Consider the following 22295-nt stretch of genomic DNA (forward strand, 5'->3'; position numbering starts at 1 on the left):
TGGCAGAAGGTGGTGTACTGAAATAACAGAGGGCCCCTCTTGGCAGCTGGGTGGCAAGGGAAGCCACCCAACATGCACGGCAGAAGGGGGGCTCCTAGTCAACCTTCAGCGGCCTAATACTGACACAACAGCCCGTGCTTCCCTCCTCCACTTCTGTGGCCTCTTCAGGGACTTAGTTGCTCCACTTCTCCATCAGCAAAACAGTGGATTAATATGAAGGTGCAACGACCTCCCAAAGCAGGCTCGTCTTCAGACTCTGTCTTTGTGCATGCAAAGACACATATTTTTAAACAAAGGGACAGCAAAATGCAACTTAGGGCTACTGGAAGTACCTTGATGGGAAGCTAGGAAACCCTTCCACCACAGTTAGTGTTTGAATGAATTTGTAAATGGAGGTGCTTGAACATGAATACAACCTCTTCGTAAACGATACAGATACAGTTCAGCAGAAAGACGGAAGATTTCAGGTTTGCTGTTCTAGACCGTTCTGCCCCAAGCCACCCCTCAAATTATTTATGCAACGACATTCAGTAAGGCAGTGCCCAAGCAAGACTGAGTCATTAACTACAACTTCACGCATGCCCTAGACAGACGCTTCTATTCTAAAGCTGCATGAGTTGACAGGCTTCCTTATATCTCTGTAATGCAGATGCTCGACTAGTTCTTAGAACACAGAAAAAAAATAAATATATAAATTTAATATTTTCTTAAAAAAGAACTCTGGTAAAAATACAATTTCTATTTCCTTCTTAAAAAGGCCTCTCAACAGTTCAAATCTATAGCTAACACAAGGAACCACTGTTTCAAAAGTAACGTACCACATGGGAACAGAGTAATTCCAGAGATAAACCGCTGCCTAAAAAAGTGATTCTCCTTGTAATTAGAGCACTTACGTCAAGAACAGAAATGGGATAGTTCTTGGAAGGGGCAGAGGGGAGAGGAATGCAAATGAAACAACCATTATAAAAAAAAGGTTAATGCTCAGATGAATGGCAGCTGGAATCACTGTAACTTCCTCACGCAGATTTTCTCTATTATGAGCATTTGTCATGAGGACAACCAGTATGGCTGGTAACAACCATCGGAAAGAACCAAAATACTCCTTACAGCGTTCCCCCTGCTGAAGGTGACAATTAAGAGCGTTTAACCAGCGCATAAGATTTTTGAATGACCAATTCTATTCGGCTCAGATCAGTTTGTTGAGTAAATTATAAGTCAGAATAAGTATATATAAGGAAGTTCTAGTTACATGGTTAAGGAAAAGCTCAGCATAGCACATCAGTGACTTGTTTCTGCACTCAGTGAGTAGCTACATTTACACAATACCTTTTCCGTAGCATTAACTTTTTCCGTTCGAAAGCAGAACTCTCGTGCTGGCGTATCAAGGGCTGGGCTGTTTTACTGCGGTAATATAATAGCGTCTAGAATTCCAGGCAGTAGCATGAGCTTTCCCACTGCCTACGAAAAAAAATCTTCCAAAATCATGAAGTTTTAATCGACTGTTTGACATACCTAGAAAGAAAGGTTGAGTAGTCAGGTCAAAATGAGCCTGCTGAGGCCCCGAGCCTTCCAGTTTGCAAAAGCTTTCACTTCCAATTTGCTCTAATAATACAGAACTTTATTTTAGGAGTGCAGGCTTTGAAACTGTTGTCTGAACCACGACATGGGGCTGTGAGAGCCGCTGGACCATCACTGTTCAGATTCCAACGGCATTCCCAAGTCCAGTCACGGCCTCTGCTGAGATAAGCATATACGTAGGCAAGAGAGAGATGGCGTCTGCCCCAAAAAGCTTACTGCTGTAAATTGTGGGCAAGCTTCGTGAGGGGGTAAGGGAAGGTGAGAGGAAGAGAGGGCGACCTTGGAAATGTCTCTGGCTGGTGGTGAACATCTGCCCTCCACCTTTCAGGATGGCCTGGGACTCGCTGTGCAGCGGGGACTTACTGCGCCCCAGGATCAGAAGCGCCTCAAGCCGGATGCCTGGCAGCCAGAGCAGGGCCAGGACGCCGTCCCTGGAGGAGCTGCGGCGCATGCTCTGGACACGCACTCACCCCACGGGACATGTGGATGAAGTCTGGCCAAACCTTTACGTGGGAGACCTGTAAGAGAGAGGGAAAGGTTGAAGGTCTTAATGCAACTCTTAGCCCCCACCCTATTTCCCCCCAAATCTTCCACTAGTTATCTTTAAAAGTGAGCTAGGCACTAATACAGGGACCCCTCGCAGTAAGTCTAAGTGCTGAGCAAGGCTGAACTGTACATTGGATGCTGTAGCATAGAGAACAGGCATCCTAAGTATCCAAAAAAATACTCCCCCTCTTGATTTCTCCTCCCACATTAGTACAGGAGTCCCACGCTGCAAGAGCCTGGTGGGGCCATGGCATCGGTACTGCAGGCAGTCATGCCAGAGCTAGGTAAAACAGTATCAGCCTCATTCTCTCCTCACACTGCCAGATGGCATCAGTCCCCTGAACCGATGGATGCTCAGCAAAGGTGACTTGGTGAGAAAGCAAACCAGAAAACTCTTGGCTTGTGCAGAAATATCACCACCACCACCACCACCTTTTTATTTTTTATCAGTTGAGAAGAACTCAAACTGATGTTTGGGAGAAAAAAGCAGGGCATGTAAAAGTCAGTTTCTTAATGAGTCACTTCTGTCTTGAAGCATTTTGGTGGACACTTGGGACCCGATCAACCTGTCAGAAAACAGCCACTACAATTTCATGTGGTTTTAACAAACCCCACCACCAGCAGCATGTTGTACGCCACGTTGTAACGCAGCAGGGGAATATAACTCACTGTCCTTCTTCCAGGTATGTCGCTCGTGACAAAGCGCAGCTGCGCCACATGGGCATCTCCCATGTTGTGAATGCTGCTGCCGGGCGCTTTCACATCGACACTGGACCCAAGTTCTACAAAGACCTGCCTGTGGATTACTATGGAGTAGAAGCAGAGGACAACCCCAACTTTGATCTCAGCATTTACTTCTACCCCGTTGCTCGATACATAAGAGCAGCACTGAACTCCCCAAGAGGTAACCAGACCATCTGTGACTGCTGCATATCTTCTGCGTAGCAGCCAAGTAGGGCAAGTTATCAAATGGTTTTTGGCATAAAGCGGCTACCTGCAGATGTGGGTAAGGATGGAGGTACCCAAACCAAGTAGCATCACGCCTGCCTCCTGAACTCCCACAGGAACTGGGAGTTCCCCTGAAACAGGGAAGGATGTGCTGAACGGGCTTTTAAAGAGGTTTTCCCTACGCCTAGTGCTATTCATCAGCAAGAGACAAAATAGCAAGTCATCTTTATTACCTGTAGGGACACACTGACCTGGGAGGAGGCACATACACTTGATATTTTCTAATTAGCGAAGGGGTTTAAAATAAAAGCTGGGCTGGGGTAAAAAGACAAGGGCAAGCATCATACTTGAGTAAGAAGAATCAACTATAATGCTACAGTCTGGCCCAGTCCTACAAACACAAGATAAGGAAAAACTTGCTGGGAAGGAATTCTGTCTAAAACCTAAGCAACACCACCGGCCAGGAGATAATGTCAGGCTGTTGCTGGACGTAGTTAAACTTTGAAATAGGAAGATAACCCCCAAAATCCTTGGACTCACGAAATATGGGCCACGTACAATGCCACAGGCCTGGGGCTAGCGGGGGGATCATTACTATTAAGGACAAACCTTCAGAAAGGGAAGTCTCCACTGCGCCACACAACTGTACAGCTGCCCACTCAAAAGCAAGCGATTTATTAAGAGAACAGTTACACGCTCAGCAAACTGTTTTGCTTGCGTCACGGTGAACTCTATTATCAATGAGGGTCCTAAACCACTAACTACCTGGCTTCATCACATGCAGCTAGTAGATCTGACCCACACCATACAAGCCACAAAAAGGAGACACAGTCACTGAAAATAACAGACCTCTGTCCTAGACGCCTCAGTGCTTACTGCTGTTTGGAGGGCTTGACCCATCCCATTAGAAATTATTTGCCTTTGCGCAACTGAGGGCTGTGTTTGGATTTCAAAACCACTTTGGGGAATTTGGATCTGCATCCATTTCTATTACAGCACATGCTATTTGCAATTGAAGTTGTTACTGGTGGTGCTCCAGAGAAAGATAACATCCAAAAATCTTTTCATGCATTTTTAAATTTAAGTTCCAAATCAATTGACAAAAGACAAAAAACAATAGATGAATTGTGGTGGCCACAAAAGCAAACAAAAGCAGTGCTTTGCAAGATGCATGCCCAAATACTGAAAGTTATGAATGCAGAACAAGTTAGGACTCAAGGCATATTTATCCCTTCTCCCATGCTTTTAGATATTGCTTTACTGAACTCCATATGGAAGCAGGGTTCTGGGAATGGAGACAAGGTGAAATTCAATCATATACACTCCAGCTGCTGCTGACATTCATCATTTTAAGGAAAGTGCAACAGTTTAGAAAAATATATAAACAAGATGTTCTGGAAGCACAACTTCCTGAGGTACAGAAATTTAGCAGCTAAATACCCATGACCCATACAGGGATGAGACAGGGAGAGGACTGTTACTCACATCATTTAGAAGAAGGGAAAAACTGGCATTTATTATAACCAGTGATGCTGAACAAAAATTTATAGAAGGTGACAAGAAGCTTGTTCATATTAAATTCAGGATGTAACGAGGTACTTCTGTTTGATTGAGAAGTCATTTAAGGCTGCTGCTTAACTATTACAAGCAAATTCAACATCTTTTTTTTTTTAAATGGAATTGAATTATCTTTTTCACCTGGGAGGATAAGTCAAAGTTAAGATTGTATGAGGCACAAACACATTTTAAACTGTGAATCAAATACTCATTAGAATTAAGTGAGAACTGTTACTCCCATCATGCTTGAAGAAAAATTCTGATGCTTTACACCAGAAGTCCAGAAAAAAGCATGGACAGATTTATTTTGGATTTCTACCTTAGCCGAACAGAGTATGTCCTTGGTGATGTAAGGAATTTATTCTTAAGGCAACTTCTTCAGACCCTGATGCCAGAGCATGAACAAAAGGAAGCAGGGGAGTGTGCACTCACATGCTTCTAGTTGGGAGCTATTCCTGCCACAGCAGTCAGCAGCTGCATCACACCCTGCATGACTTCCTTCATCATCTTGGTTGTACAGATTAAGAAATACATGCTCTACTAGTGCAGCCATGCCATTTAAGCAATATCTTATGAACCCTGCTTTTCCTTCAGCACAGCCCTGCTGTTCCTTTGCCCACGTAACAGACCTGTTTGGGAAGGCTCAGCCAAGAGCATGCAGATGTACAACCTGCCCCTTACTCTGCAAAGAAGTGCACGGAACACTGTGTCAGGGAAGTACTGGCCTTCTCCGTCACGCTCATGCTCAACGGGCAACACTTTGAGTATCAATCTTGCCCCTTTGCATGGCCATCTGTACAATTTGCATTTTTCTGGGATGCAGCCAAACCTAAGTGTAAATCAGCAGGGTTTGGTAAAGTCCAGCAGAAGAGGGAGAGAAAGACAACTTGAGAGCACAGATGAAAGCATGCCACAAAATCTATTGCACTAACGCTGTGCAGAGAGAAAGGTTCCCAAGCAGAGAGCTTCTCCTTTCATTGACCTCCAAACAGGTTTAAAACAAGGAGGTTCAAGTCACCTGTCGACTTCCTCTCAAAGGCGTTCCCCTTTTCCCACTCACTGGAGCAAATTAGAAGCTAGGCTCCCTCTCCTGCTGCTGCCTTGGTGGCGGCAGTGATGAAAGCGGCTTAACTTAGGAGAGAAGGGTCCTCGCTCTAGACTCTGCTGCAGGTGCATCACATCCATCAGTTTTTGGCCTCCCACTCTCCGGCAGATGACAACCCTTACCTATTCCAGGAGGTGTGGGAAGAAGGGACGCGCCACCATTTACAGCTCTCTGTAGGCTTCTTGCTATTTTCAGCTGTGACAAAATAGACACTTGATTAATCAAGAAACGGACAACTGATTCTGCACCTGGCTACGTGATTGTGGCTAAAACTTAAGAGGAGATGAGAAAACCACAGTGGAGTGGCAAAGCCCCTGGGGCCCACTAGCCCAGCTGAGCTCTCCTCCTGGTGAGCGGCATAATTCTGCTGGATTCAATGGAGCAAGGGGAGCTGGGGCGTTCACTCTGGATGACGGATCTGGAGCCTGATCTTAAGCCAAATTGAATCCATCCTGCAAGAAATCAAGGGCTAGTTCAGGACATTTAGCTCAGTTAATGACGAGTAGCAAAAGGACAATAAGATATTATGTATTTTAATGACTGATTTGTTCAACAACATCAAATTTCCCAACTTGAATTTGGCTAACAAAGTTGAATGTACAAACTTTATCCCTAGTGCAAACCCTTTGATGTCAGTAGAGTTACAGCAGGCATGAGCTGGTTATAATATCCATAATCCGTTGTTAAAAACCAAGTGTTATTGTTCTGCACAAATCCCAGCCAGATGACAGTTATTGTCTGCCTCTGCAAAAAGTAGCTTGAGATGTGCGGTGCAACATTTCAAATAAGGATTGCAAGATTTAATAATGCCAGAAGCTAAGTGCCCCCACTTCTCCTCAGTTAATCCCATTATTCCCAAGGGATCTTGTTACACGCTCAGAGAGAAGGCTGCAACACGGCCCTCTAATGTGGGATCAGTCCAACTTCTCTTTGCACTGGATGTAAAAACAAATGGGGGCAGGGAAGGCAGCGTTGCAGTATGTTGGCTTGTGGCACGGATTCTGTGGCACAGAAGAGCTGGTGATAAGCTCCTTGCCCACCCCATGACAGGGTACGCACCACAACAGCCTCCGTGGCCGTGCTTTCCCAGGCTGTGGTCCAGCAGCCACCCAGGAATCCCAGCTCCGTGCTGGGATGGTGCAGAGGCTCCGTCCTCCAGTCAGAGGCTGATGCAGTGCGCTGTTATCAAACCCACGGCAGCCAGCCCACGCGGTGCGGGTGCTTCACGTGCTAGGCGAGTGCAGTGTATCGTGGTGGGCTCAGTGTCACTTAACCCATTTACTGCTAAAAGACAGGGGTCTGCGCCTGCGAACAGACCCAAACAGCAACACAGCTTTTGTCTCCTGACTCAAGTTTAACGTTCAATTTGCCTGCTACAAATAATCACATAGTAAATTTAAATCTGCTTTCATTAGAGCAATTTTACGTTAATTAAGTCATTTCACATGACTGATTTATCTACAACAAACAGTCATTTCATTGTCAGCATACCAGCATTTATCATAACCATAACCTCTGTGCATGGTGAAACAAAGGCTAACAATGCAGAACAGATAATGCACGCATAAGAGAGATAATATACCTGCATCCTCATGGGAACAAGTGTATCGGAGCGCCATGCAGATTAGGTCCAAGGTCAATAGTTGGTACTTGTCCATTTTTTTGCTGAGACACCTTCTCAAGCTAGTTGCTGATCTAGGAGGACTCTTCTGAAGTGCAGAAAAGCAGGGTGGAAAATTCACTGTGCTCCTGCTCTTGGTCACAATTCTATATAAAATGATAGAGAGCCAGCCTGAGCAAGCGGGAGTGTGGAATTTGTTCTGCTTTCTGTGCCCCCAACGAAACCACGTCAGGCAGCAATATCTAACGGCAGCGTCCATACCTGTGCTCACCTCGGTCTGCAGTTCCGGACTGCAGGTGGGGCTGAGCATTTTCCAAGGTGATAGGCTCTACCTGGGTGGAAGAAAAACAGAACCAAGAACACTTTTACAAAAACTAGGTTCAGAGCAGCAAATCTCCTGCCCCCTATCCAACTTCTGGCCAACTTTGGATTGAATTTAAAAATATTTAGTGGTTCAAAATCAAATCTACCATCAATGGCATCTTTTTTTTTTTTTTTTAAATTATTTTATTTTTCCCCGTCCTGGTGCAGTTGAAACCATAAATATAATTTTTTTTTCTTTTAGTCGTACAGTGCTGGTAGCTTAGAAGTCTTCACGAAAAGAAAGAAATTTTTTTTAAAAAAGTGGTTAAGTTCCAAGAGAATTTTCCAGCATATGCTGTTCTTTGGCTGCTGTTACATAGGGTGTGCATTGGGTGAGTGAGTCTGGATGTCCCCAGTCCCTGCCACTGTTTCATTAGGCCTACTGCAAACTGCTGAAGCATGGGTTTTTCCAAAGACCTTTTGGACTTAGCCCTATTCACGGTATTTCTCAAAGAGAAATTGCGCTGCTGACTCCCTTACGTTCCCTCTGCAAGTCTCAGACCTGGGTTATTTGGGTCTGAAGTGCCTCCTCTGGGGAGGATAATACAGCATACATGTCCCACAAGGCTGGCGTGAAGGCTATGGATAGTGCAGCACATGGGAAAAATAAAGTCTAGTGAAAATTAAATTAGCATTATCATTTAAGCAAGGGTGCGAAGCGTTTCTCCATATTCTGATAAAAAGTAGGACTTCACTTCCAAGAATCCCCATGGAGTTAATGGAATTGACAGATAGATGCAACTGAGCTTGAATAACGGCATCGGTAGCTCAGTAAATTCTGTATCTGAAGGGGAAAACACAGCAGAAATCACGTGGTCCTCTAACGCTGCAAAACTGACATTGCGTTGGAAAAGCCTTTTCCTTCCCCCAAAGGTTTCGATGCCCGGTCCAAGTCTGCTGTCACCAGAGCTGTTTTCACCACTTCCCTGGAGACTATATTTGTCCCTTTATTTCTACTGAAGACAGGTCTATCTTTAGGGCTGAGCTCAGATTTCTCATGCCAGGATAACGCAAGGTGGCTGTGTCACATTGACTGTGGAATCCAACACTTCTCCCCACCAGTCGGCCAGAGCAGGTTCTTACAACACATGCTCGCACTACCCGAGCACGTGGCTATGCCATCATCGTTAGTCAGAAGTGGAACGGCTGCTGAATAAATATTCTGTCACAAACAAAATGGGATTTAAGAGTAAAAGCTGTGCACAAAGTACCCGGAATTAACACCCAGGGAGATGGGGGCAATCAGACCGAGGGGTTTGGCTGGATCTAGGCTCGTCATCCAGCAAGGGTATTTTTGTCTCCTTCCCTGGTAATAGAGAAATTAAGATGCTGCAAGCACAAACAAAACAAGGAGCTAGCCCTGAGAAGCTGTCCATTCTTTCTACCCCTCCTTACATTTTTACAGCATCTGAGATAGTTTATTCCATCTCCAAAGGGAAAAAAAGCAGCAACAAGGGATTGCTTTTACTAATTTTCCTCTTTTTCTGAATAGAAATTTGTACAGCTATACAATTAGTAAGCAACAGGCGACAAATGTGAAAGTCTAAAAAAAAATTAAAAAAAGTATGAAGGAAATATTTTGTTTTAAACTTGTGAATACATTTCCAGTGAAGACGACATTTTTTTCAGCTGCCTTAATGGGAGACAGAGCTGCCCATCAGGCGATCAGAAGTTCAAATCTGATTCTGATCACTGGTCACTTTAATAACGCCCAATTGCTGAGCCATGGTTTCTAGAAAAGACTAGATCTGGGTGCAACAAAGGACAAGAGAGTTTGAAAATTTTCAGGCATGGCTATAGTCGTATAGAACAACAGCAGATTTTTTCCAATTAAAAAATTCTCATCGAATCATACCATTTAACTACCTGTTGAAGCACTTCATGGTATTTACAAGGTGCAGGTTTTCAGGTTCCCGATGAGCTCTTTGTTCACATCCAGAGGGAAAGAACTACAAACCTAATTTTTTTCCATCCAAAAGCAATCCTTTTGACAAGATTTCCTTTAATGTCACAGAAGACTGTTTAAGGGAAATGTTTTTCTCCTTCCAGCATGGGTCAGAGACACACCCTAGAAACCCAGGAAGCACTCATGATACAGATTTGTGTTTCTCAGGCTGCTTCCATTAGGGATCACAGCAGCAAAACCAAAAGCAGAGCAGAGGAGAGGAGGGAGCTATACTCCTGGATCCCTGGCAGGTCCTCCCAGAGGCTTACTTACAGTGTGGAAGGACTCATGATATAACTCTTTTTAATTTAAGAATCCTTTAATGAAGATGCACACCTCTCATTGAAACCTCTGGGGAACTAAAACCATTTCATAAATTGTTTTTTCTAGTGGTCACCTAGTACAGATGGGAAGACAAAGGCATTAGGGAAGGACACTGACTATAGATGTACAGGGTAGGCTACAGAAATAAAAAAGACCTAAGGAAGCTGGTGCAAATGGCAAATGCAAAGAGGAGCTGCTCTTAATGGTAACAGCGTGTTCTCATACACTTCCAACAAGGTCTGGGCAGCAGTTAGCACCCTCAGAATGCATTACTGCCCTAAGCAACGAGGAAAAAAGAGCTTGTGGAAAACCAGGAGTGTTCCTGTAATAGCAGCAAGCACTCCTGAGCATTGTACATTTGAAATCCCCGTTTTCCAGGCCCTCGGGTAGTAACCGACCTGTCAAGGCTGCTTCCCAGAGCGTGGCCTTCAAGTATGACGACTTGAAGCTTTGCCAGCAAGTACATCGTTCCCAAAGCCACACATGAGCAAGCAGGGACACCGGGGATGGCAGGCCGGGCGGGAGGGCTAAGTTAGGCTTACAGTTAAGCCTAAACAAGCAATCATGGACCTTGGAAAACAATTACGAATTTTCTGTTCCTCAGCCATTAAAAACCCCACGGTTCCCCAAACAGCACTACACCAGGTCTGCTCCACAGGGCTGAGCACACCTGCTTGCTGAGCTCCAGCATCGGCACCCTTCCATCTCTGCTCCAGCACGATCAACCCCACCATTTGGCCTCCTGGCATAATTGCTTGTCTCTCCTTTTTCCAGGCAAAGTACTAGTTCACTGTGCAATGGGAATCAGTCGATCTGCAACTCTTGTCCTCGCTTTCTTAATGATCTGTGAAGAAATGTCCCTCGCTGACGCGATTCAGACTGTGCGCTCACGCAGGGGCATCTGCCCCAACTCTGGCTTCCTCAAGCAGCTTCGGGAGCTGGACCTTCAGCTAGGAAGGGGGAAAGGCAGAGGAGCAGAGGCTTGCTAGTGCCAAGGGGGCATCTCTCCCGGCACCGGACCGAGGGATGCTGCCCTCACTGAAGGCAGTGCAAGGATGCCGTCAGGACTGCTTTCTAGCTGCACCGAGAAGTTCCTTGGGAAATGGCTGAGCATGAGCAAGCTGGTAGGAGTTCAGTGTGTGTTTTTTGGATAAGCCCGCTAATTGGAAAGAAAATGAAATAAAGAAGGATTCAAACTGCCAGTTTTGCCCACCTGGGCCTGTTTATTTAACTACCTGTTGGGCAGGGCACAGGGAGCACTTGGGTTTTCACGCAGAATTAAAAGGCAGCACAGTCAACTCGAAAAAAGACTTTTTACTTGCTTATAATTTCATTTATATGGCAAGAGGGAAAAAGGCTAAACTAGTAAAAAGCAAAAGAAACCATGAGGTTTTTAAGCAAATCTTTAACATTTCACATCCAGCTGGCTTAGGGTGAGACTCCAGGTTTTGCAAGCTGACATGTTCCTTTGGTCTGACATGGTGACACCAGTCAGGATCCAGCTCAGACCTTGGGCTCCCGCTGGTACGAGCTGTGGAGGCTCTCGCTGGGACCTTCACACGTCCTTTTAGTTTTGAATCCATGGCAAATACTCAGAACTTCAAAAGACCATGAAACCCTCAGGAGCCAATACTGGAGGTCACAGCTGGGTGCCGCACCCTGGGGCGCAGCCACGGGCAGCCTCACGGCTGGCCAGAGGGAAGGCAGCCATCCCCTTGCATGCATAAAGCGAGGGGCACACTCGGGGCACCCTGCCCACTGGTGCACTGCAGGGCGGCAGCAGCGCCAGGCAGAAACGTCCTCCTCTTGGCTTGCAACCCGATGCTCCAAATCGCATTCCCCACATTTCCCTGTTTTAACGGAAAGCCAGAACCTGGTGTCATCGTGTCAGAGCAAAAATGAGCAATGCCTCCAACAAATCCAAAGCAGCAGCTCTGCATTTCGATTACTCTTTTACGCCCAATTGGCCACATTTAATCTTGTGAAGAACTCGAAGCAGATATTTGCTTCGGTGCAATTACAGCCACATACAGAACATTGGCAAATGCAAACAATATAGAATTTCCACTTGACGGCAGATTAATTTGGTGTGATGTTCTCCCTTGAGAGGTCTTAAAGGCTTGCAGTTCTGAAAGTACCCTGCAGTTTGTATTTATAGCACTATGGATGTTGAATAGAAAGAGAGAAGCATACACCCATTCTGAACTGAATTTTCTTTTGCCTCCATACATTAAAAAAAATTAACTGAGCATAGCACACTTCCACTGCATTTCTCATAACGCAATATGGAAACGTGATTTCCCTGCAGAGCCTACAGAAAAATTCAGGTGGTGCTTCCACTTTTATAAACATAGTAAGTTAAGCACAAGCGATGCTGCAGACTAATTTCCTCCCAGGGAACAGAGGGATGGGTCTTCCCTCCAGAAATGGTCCCATCCTTTGAGACTGGAGTAAACGGCCAGAAGGGAGGTCATGGCTAATGATGGAAAAATCACCAAAGTTATAGCTTTCGCAGGCCTCTTACTGGCTGCCGCCGCAAGGAGATTAGATTTCAGTGAGCGCGGTGGCTGAACCACTCCTGGCACTCGGGTCTCCTCCACCTTGGTCTGTCTGGGGATCGTTTTTTATTGCAGACCACGCCGAAACTGTTTTGTGAGTGGTCTTTTCAGTTGCCTTACGAACCACTCCCAGTCTCTGTACCTCAGCCCATGCCAAGCCAAATGGCACTGTGTTAAAGCACAAGGGGCGTATGAAGCAATGGTCCAAAATCCCCACGCACGGAGCCCATCAGGACAGGTCATAATTCCCAGCAATCTGCGCGTCTGGAAACATCTGTGGTTGCAGGGTAGAGTTTAAAGCTAACAACTTCTCAGAGTGACTGAGCCTAAATTTACCCCAGCTGAGGCCTGTTGGCCACTGCAGGGCTGCTTCAGCCGGCCAGGGAGAGCCACAGGTTCCCTGCCAGGCATGACTTGCAGCTGGGAGCAGTAAATCTGGCTGGAGCTGCCACCCGCCGGGAGTCAGGGCACTGGCAGAGCAGGGCTGCTGCTGGACGGCACCCTTACAGGTGTGTAGTGGAAGCTGGAAAAAAATCCAGCCAAACAAAGAAGAACAACAGATCAAAAACACTGACCCAAAGATAATAAAGTAGCTACCCAACCCCAGAGGGAAAAAAAAAAAAAAAAAATCCCTTTCTAGAGCAGCCTGAGCTGGTTCCAGCGCTTTGCATCGCTGTGAGGTTCAGCCAGGGGGAGGCAGGTCCCCCCATCTCCTCGCCATTTCTCCACCCTACCCTGAGCCCACCATGACCTTCCCTCTACGCAAGGGCTGCAGCATCGCGGAGGTGGCCAGGCAGAGGCGCAGGCTCCATAGCTGATGAGAGTCCTAATCTCCGACCCACACGCGATGCACTGAGGTGGCTTATGGCCCCTGGGCTTAAAACTACAGTTGGAATTGAAGGCAAAGAAAATGAAACAATATTGGGGGTGGTTCCAGATACACCTCGTGCTACATTTTCAAGATCCAGAGTCGCTGGCTGCGCAAGCCACCAGCTTGGCCCCAGAAGAAATAGCTTCTCACCACAGCCACCCTCGCTATCACAAAGGCATTTGGTCCCAGCGCGCAGCTGGCGATTTGGCTGCTGCCAGATTGGGGCTCCGCAGCCCCATGCACTGCCCTGCAGGTCAGCGCCTCCGCAGCCCCAGTCGCACTCCTGTCTGCCCAGCGCCCCCGCCACGTCTCACCTGCCAAAAGCCGCATCAGTTGAACTGCAGGCACGGCGGGAGCGATTGGAATGGCAGATTCAGACATATTAATGGACAGAGCAGCGTTACTGCTACCATCTTTTCTGTGCCTACTTCTTTACCCTGAGCAGAGCAAACACTGAGGTTTATTTATCCATCCCACGCGCTTATGAAGGAGCACCCGCCAGCATGGTGGAGCTGGTGTACTGCCCACCCAGTACGCTCGCGAGGGAGGGCGAGTGCCTTAGCCCCTTCTCGCAGACAGGTGCCGGCAGCCTGCCTGAGCTGCAGCAGGATGCTTGGGGAACAGCACGACAGGACTGCTCTCCAGCCTCCAGAACTGGCATGAAAGCATGAGAATAGTTTTCTCACATAAGATATCTTGCCTTCACCAGCTTTTCCTCCCAGACTTTCAGCAATGATAAATACAGAGAATATTGCTGCAGGCATGTCTGTGCTGTGTTATTTATCCTTTGGATTTGCACTTAGGGTTTTATTTGTAGAAGGAAAGTGCGACCATAAATCTGCTCTGCAAGGAGCCAAGGGAAAAGAGGACAGAAATTTTCAGCAAGTTGCATAGGAAGAGATGATGTCAAGGACAGGTTTCCCATGGAAAGAAATGATAGCCAAGATAGTACCCAGGTACACACCACCTGTAGCGGCAACAGCTAGAGCGTCAGCCTTTTTCTTGCAGGTGCATTAATTCCTCCTTGCACAGGTAGCTTTGGGGTTGCCACAGCAATGATGGCCCTCCTTCAGGATCTTCTTAATTCATAGCTTTTGCCATTTTTCTCTTACAGAAATTAAAAATAATAATACTAAAAAACACCACAAAGCTGAAAAACCAAGCGTGACCAACTCCAACTTGTCAGGGTGGAGCACCAAGCCACCAGACACGCCTAGGTTGACCACCCTCCAAGAGCACACCTTGCTCTTGTGTCGTGGCCTTCAGCGTACACATGGCCGCTCTTTGGGTACAGTGCCTTAAGTAAGCATGGCACCTGAAGGCCAGGATGGAGGCAAGCAGCCTCACAGGCAGATCCCCTGGTTCTGCACTACATGGGCCTGCTCCACTTTAGCCAGTGGCCCCCACTTCTGCTTTAACTTCGCACTGCCCACCAAGACCCGCTGACTTTCTCCTGCATCTCCCTGATGTCTAGATCAGATCTGCCCAGCTTCTGCCAGCCCCTCCAGAACTGCAAAGCCCCATCAAAAGTCCACTTGCCAGACATTATCCTCCTCTCATTATTTTTTGACCCCAGGACAAGGCTGAGCTATGTGTTACTGTGGAGGAGAAGGGCTTCAAAACAGCTTGTGCTTTGCAAATTTACTCCGTAGTCAAAGGTTCAGAGTCTATGCAGCTCCTGGAGCCAAGTCAAACAGGAATCTAGGGCCTGTGAGGCTTTCAACAGTTAAGGTTTCTTTAGGCTAGTTATTTTGCTTAGAAACTAGACCCCTGATCTGTTGCAGGAGGCTGCAGTTTAATAAAGTCACACAATTCGCTCTTTGCAAGGTACTATTTGCAGTACAAGTATCATTGAGTTACCCCGCTCCCCCTCACCGCTGGCTCCTGCAACCTCCGCTGTTTACATACAGAAAGCACTCCCAAAAATACCCAGCGATGTTAGCTGAGGATCTGGCTCTGTCTCTCCTCCTCCTCCTGCCTCTGCCTCCACAACATCCTTCCATCATCTTCATGCTCAACAACCCTGGCTGTTCAAGCAACCTTATGCCTGTACCACCCTCTAAAAATTCATCCTTCTCCTTCCTGCTGTGCCGATAGCCATTCTCCACCCTGTCAAGGAGCAACTTCCCCGACGTTGCCGTGCTGTGTCCCATCTAGTGTTTTCTCACTTGGTCACTAAATTACAGTGAAGCCCACATCATCTTCATTGAGTCCTTGAGTACACCGACACGACTCTGCCCACTTTTGAGACAGTCAGAAGGTGCCAAGTCAGGGCAAAAATAGTACCAGAAAAAGAAGAACATTTTTTACTTTACTTCATAAAGGGGCATTTGAAAACTGCAACACAAGACACAGTACTCTCCAGAGACTAACTTTTGAAACCACCCTCAGAGAAGTTACCCTGAAGACAAAGCATCTCCTAACGGAAATACTATTGCAAATAAGAATATTTTTGCAGTAGTACAGATAGAAAACCTGCAAGCAAAAATTCAGCCAACTGACAAAAACATCCAGGTAAAATTCAAAAGCAGGTCTGGGATTCAGCTTAAACTTCTGATTCCCATGATGTGGAGAGAGCCTCCCATCACGCAAAATGCTACTTGTCAAAGGGTATGGTCTTCCAGTTGCTCCAACCTGATCCTGCTAGTTGCCAATCACCCATGACCACAAAGATCTTTCAGCGCACTCAGCACAGACCAAGACCCATAGCAGCATAAAGGACCTTTGATCCTTCAGTCCATCCACATATCACCAATGGACTTGAACGCTTCCCTTCTCTAGGTGGTCAGCAGCAGACCCTAAACATGAAAGCTCAACGACTCTGCTGCTGGAGTAGACAACATCTACCCTTGTGGTTACTCCCAGTGCAAAACTCTTCTGAAAGCCAGCTGCTGCTCTACAAATCCCTTTCTATGAAAAGAAAGCATCTAATTCAACTAATTCCTCCTAATTCAATAATAATTCATCAATTAATCTAATATTAAATATCAACAACTTAAACAGTCTCAAAAATTTACAACCAGAATGAATCATCAAAGCCCTTGAGAATGCTTTTGGAGGACCAACAGCTCTTAGAGGAAAACTCCCCAAACCCGAGAAGCACAGAACTGTAATAAAGGAGACACTGGCAATTTTTGCACCAAAACCAATTAGGCTGCTTGCAATAAATAAATAAATACGTACATACATACATCCATCAGTTCTTTACAAAAACCCCACCCATCATTGGAAAGCCATCAGCCAGCAAAGAGCGAGCAAGGAATTATTTGCTCAGCTCTGGTGACAATTGGCTGTTACCAGAGTTATTCTGACACATTGTTTTGGAGAACATCTGTTTCCACTCTGACTCCTTTAACTTTCAGATGTGAAAAACAAAAGCTCATTTTCATGCCATGTCTCCCATCTTCAGTTGGCAACAGTTGCGTGATTATGAAGTTATTGTTATGCTGGATGATCTGTTTGTCAGTTTATATTTTCCTATCATATCTATTTTTAGCTGCTCATTAGTATTACTTGGAGCCTCTCCTATAAATCTTAAACATTTATAGCACATCTCGACAATTCATCAAATGGAGCCAACCTCCAAGGAAAGGAAACCCAAACCACTTCCCCCTGCTCAGCTGAATGAGATTCAGATTCTTGTCTTTTAAACTTCAAACTCAACATTTTCCCATCTGCTCTTTATACACAACAGCCCTTGCGCTCCGCACCAATATTTTATTCTCCATTCATAACTTTTTACTTCCCTCCAGAGGTTTCCTGATGCTTTTAGTCTGCTGGACTCATAGAAGACTTGGATTTTGGAGGGTTCCCCCCGCCCCCCTCCATTCAAGGGGAAACATAATCATTCAGCAATGAATGGCCACTTTTCATTACTCATTCACAAGAGAGACACAGCAGGATCCCAGGGCTGGACTCAAAGACACTTTTCTTTGCCATTCTCACAAGAGGAAAACAGCATTTTATCAGAGGCTACTCAAACTAAGGGTATTTGGAAAATTAAAATTACTTTTTACTCCCTGTTCTATTCATTGATTCGCATTTCTAACCCTCTGCGCGTGCACATAGAACGACCAACCAGCCACACAATTCCTGTAGCTATGATCACACCTGGAGATACCGCCACGTGTGATTGAACCAGGTCGCTCAGGCACGGGACATTTCTAAAGGGTTCAGTCTCTACCACGGCCAACGACAAGATGATGTCAAGACATAACAGGCAGAAGATGTTGCCTGGACAAGGGTGTTGCAGAAGAAAAATCTCCACTAGGGAAGAAACGCTGCCCACCCCCCCCACCCCCCCCCCCCGCCAGGCAGTGGTTGGCTGCTGGGAGAGGCTGTGCAGCAGGTCCTGGCTGGTGGGACCAAGCACCGCCAGCCAGCCCGGGGAGATGGCCCTTCTCCGCTGCCTCCTCCTCCTCAGCTGCCCAGGGGAAAGCCCAGCCTTGCACGCTCTGCGCATCTGAAAACTAAGCAACACATTTCTCAGACGCGACTGTTAATTGCCTGCATGTAATTAGCTGATACCCGACTGGAACACACAACTGATTAAAAATCAGACTGACCGTCTTTTTCCATTTCCTACATATTTGAATTAATCAAAGGTGACATCATACAACAAGAAATGAAAACTGTACCAAGGAAAACAGTCCTGGCATGCATATTAGTCTTACAGGGTGGCTTTAATTTAAACAGCCCATCTGATCAAGCAGAATAGCTGTATGATGCTCTGTAGGGAGGTAGGGAGTGCTTGGGAGAAGGCAATAACAGAGAGGAATATTTACATTTTTACAACCAAAGTCACTTTCCATCAATTCATGCAATACTTCAATTCATCTGATGCCTTTTCCTACTGTACACTTTCACGGAAGAAAAAAAAAAACACCAAACCCAACACTAGACTCACTTGTGCCTCCATGTGGTTACATCCTGATTTTATGATCACTGTAACCTCCAGCAAGTCCTACAGTTTCTAACCCATTCTGCTTGGCATCAGACATATGTCAGCTTACCTGGGTTTCTGCTGTCCCGGATCCTTCTAGTCAGATGTCAAATATCAGTGCCCCAGCAGTCCGGCTGACCAGTCATCCTAAAGCATTCCAACAGACAAATACTAACACATCTTTTTCAAGCTAGTCATGCTACCAACAGCCATCCCAAAGCTCAGAATTGCCTGCCTGCCAATAAAGGTGCTGGCTTGCTAAAAAATAAAAAAAACAAGTTTAGGGCAACTAGGAAAAAAAATAATCCTGGGAAGCTAAAAAATCTTTATATTCTAGTAGTTAGCCCATGCAATGTACTCCAAGAGCGCTGCTGTGACTGTACTGGCAGAATATCCATGGAGTATCAGCTCACAATGTGGAACAGACATTTTGGGGAAAAAAAAGCAAATTGTGCGGGCACAATGACTCAGAGATGAGAGATGACAGCAGCAAACCCAAGCGAGTCCAAGAAAGCGCCATGATATCAGGATCCCCTCCCCACCCCAACCACTTTTCCCATGAAAAGAAGTATGCCAAATCCCTTCCAATTCTTTCATATTAAAACATAAAATTAAAGTGAAGATTGACACAGACTACAAGGTTCAAATCTTATCCAGATTTCCCTTCGCACTAGACACTTAAGAGATCTGGGATCTTAAAGTTTATTATGGTAATCGCAACCTTGGATCCAGAATCACAGTTAGTCTCAGACACGCATACAAATGACCCCTGTATCTACCTTAGCAAGAACTGTATTTCTGCCAGCTCCAGATGTTCAGAACTCCCGTATCACACGGCCCCTTCCCCATTGTGAGAGTATCTTTACAAAGCGTGGGATTTTATTATTATTATTTGTCTTAGGGTTCATTGTTTTCATGATTTTCTTGACAAGGGCAATAAACTTACATTCCTTCTCCTCTCCCCTGCCAGGAAAAGCTGAGATTCTCTGGTAGATTTAGGAGTGTGTACCATGTTATGAGACACGGAAAAAGCTAGGAGAGCTAGAGTGCTGCCACCTGGTACGCCACAGCCATGTCCTAGGGCTAAAGCAGCTGGGAACACATGCTGTTCCATTTGCTCGGCTATGCCTTAAAACGAGCAGTGCCAGGGAAGGATGTATACAGAGAGATATATTACGGCATCATCGACATCCATGACATTGGGACATTTAACAAATCACTTCGCAGCAGCTCCAAGCCCTGCTCTGTCAGCTTTGGGAAGGAACGGCCCTTTGTGAACTGTCAGCCACACTAAGATCCCTACTTAAACCAGGACGATTCCCATCAGAAAGTGGAAATTTGACCAGGCCCTGTGTTATCGCATACAAACTGATGGGAACAAATCTGTGTCTCAGTTTGAAGGGGATTGTTTCCTAGCAGAGCCATAACCAATCAATTTATTTATTTCATATTTTTTTAAACACTTGGAAAGACCATATAATAATACGATTTATACAAGGTTTCAGTCTTTCGAAGGAAGATTTAGCTACACTAGCCCACAAGAGGCACGAATTGCCTGATGCTGAAGCTATCCTTTGAGCAGTCTTGTATACACATGCTCAGATGAGAGTCTGGCTGTAAAAGCAGAGAGAAAGTTGCACGTCACTGAAAAGCAAAGGTTAAAAGATGAACCACAATGGAACCCACCTACAAAGATGAGAACATCATTGCTTGGTTTAATAACTAATGTTGCAAATACTCCACAGCACCAGGAAACAGAACGCACTTGCAACCCGCGCTTTGCCCTAGCGGGACACAAGAGCCAGGTCCCACAGCGCAGGCGGCAGCACGAGCTGGCAGCGGCTGGAGCCACCAGCAGCCTGGTGTGTCCCAAATCACCATCCCTCTGCGCTGGCCTTCACACCTTCCTCAGATGCTACTGCTCACCCCCACGGAGGCAGAGGGATGCTTTGGCCCCGAGCACAACTGCTGCATGACTGCGGGGGGGCTAAAAAGGGCGAGGAGGGGGCAGGACATAGCGGGACCACGGGGGGACCAGCACCCCGAGTCACTCCTGCGAGCCGCAGCTCATCTGGTTCACAGGCTCAACTCCCCCACAGCACGTGGTGATGCTTCACCCATGTCATTTTTTACAAACACTAAATATGGGCTGGAGGTTTTCACTGTCCTGTCATGGCTGCCCGGAGGATTTAGAGTTCAGGCTGAAGACTTTCAGTAATTTCTGCCACTGCAGCATAGCAGGGCTCTGGAGACACCGATGGTATTTATAGCAGCCTGAAAATTGTACCTCTTCTCACCAACAGAACCAGTTCCCCGAGCTGAATGCTACAGCTAATTGAGAGAAGACTGTCATATACCATCAGCTAAATTTACTGCTGATGCTCAAGATCAGGTTGTGCTGACTGCATTGTGACAGCAGCGTCTAAAGGGAGGTCATCGTCACTTCTACATTCTCCCTCTAGGAGCAAGAGTCTCTCCCGCATCTGCACTGCTAGGTTTCTATTTATAGGCTTGAACCCTGTGATGTAATCTTCCTTTTTGTTTCCAAGGAAACAATATTTGATGTATTCTACTTTCAAGTTTTCCTTTCTTTAGGTTGTCCTGTGTCGTGTCCACGCCCCCCCCCCCCCCCCCCCCCCTTTTAAAGAGATAAGTAAGTACAGGTTTTACCTATTGACTTATCTCTGGTGCGCAGCATAGTTCTCTCTCTCACCAGGCTTATTCATATCACTAAAAAATTCAAGACATTTCAGAAACCTGCTTAACAGTTATTTTATGCACTGTTTATACATATTACTTCTCTGATAGTAAATGAGCTATAATCACAATAGGCAGCAGCTCCTATTGATAGCTCCATTTTCTCAAAGCTCTCAGTTCTGCATCCCAGCCCCAAGTCCTCTTTTCCTGGAAACATTTTTAAAAACCCTCTCACTGACCACCCATCTAGCTTTCCCATGGTTTTAGCCCTCAAGCTGGGGCTCCTGGTGGCCAGTCCTGTCCCCCAGCCCTCCCGTCCTAGTGGCAGGGTGTCTCCTGACACCCCTCCACTCCTCTGGCACAGGGCCACGTTCTCGGGTCTGTTGTGGCTCTGAGTTCATTTTCACTCACGCGAAACCCCTCTGTGTTGGTGTTGTTTTAAAACAATTCATTGTTACTTCACTGTCTGCAGGTTAGGAAAATGCAGGGGACCAATTCCATAATCCATAATTTATACTGAAATTAGTATCTGTAGCAGCTGGGAGAAAGCGTGCTGAATGGATTCTTGGAGAAATGCGGGTGCTTTGGAGTCTTAATGGAAAAGCAACGGGTCAAGCTAAAAGCTTTCCTTAAAATTCTCAGTGTGAGTGTGTTGATGTGGATGGGTTGAAACGTGTGGGAGAGACCGGCTGGTTTCACAGAAAGAGACTATCTTAGCACTGCATAAAAATTGAAAGCAGCAACTCTCATAAATGTAGCTGATTAATTCTAACTGGGAAAGGCGTGCTCGTTTTTATTACTTGCACCTTGCTCCTCCATGATATAAAACAATAAATGAGCTGGACCGATGAGCTGGTCTTTGTACAACGAAGTTACAGCCAGAGGTTTTTTAGGACTGTCCCATTCTGGAACATAAAAGGGCAGGCAAAATCCCAGCCTAAGTGAGATGATGCAGACCAAGAACACTCAGTAAGAGTTTGCGTGGTGAAGAGGAGAAAAGGTGTTAAGAGTCCATGCTGGATATCAAGTCAGCAAGTAATACAAATTTTACGCTATCAAAGAACCTTCCAAGTGAACATGGAAATTAGCTGCAGTCAGCATCTTCCATTTTGGGTCATATGGGTTGTAGACAAACACTCACCAATTCCTGTGCCGGCTCCAAAGAAGGCCAGGCTCCTTACGGTATCTGATCTTGATTCAGAGACCCCAAGTCATTCCACAAGATCTCTACCTTGGCAAC

General features: G+C 46.0%; 1 protein-coding gene across 1 annotated transcript; it reads left to right on the top strand.

Annotated features, from left to right (window-relative positions):
- Nucleotides 1–1892: 1892 nt before the first annotated feature.
- On the top strand, nt 1893–11182 carry LOC102056957 (dual specificity protein phosphatase 13-like). The gene is made up of 3 exons (XM_005439209.3): nt 1893–2098; nt 2808–3028; nt 10762–11182. The coding sequence occupies exons 1-3, from the start codon at nt 1908–1910 to the stop codon at nt 10974–10976; spliced, it is 627 nt and encodes a 208-aa protein (XP_005439266.1). The 5' UTR covers nt 1893–1907; the 3' UTR covers nt 10977–11182.
- Nucleotides 11183–22295: the final 11113 nt, after the last annotated feature.

This window comes from Falco cherrug, chromosome 9 (genome assembly GCF_023634085.1).
Source record: "Falco cherrug isolate bFalChe1 chromosome 9, bFalChe1.pri, whole genome shotgun sequence".
Lineage (NCBI taxonomy): Eukaryota > Metazoa > Chordata > Aves > Falconiformes > Falconidae > Falco > Falco cherrug.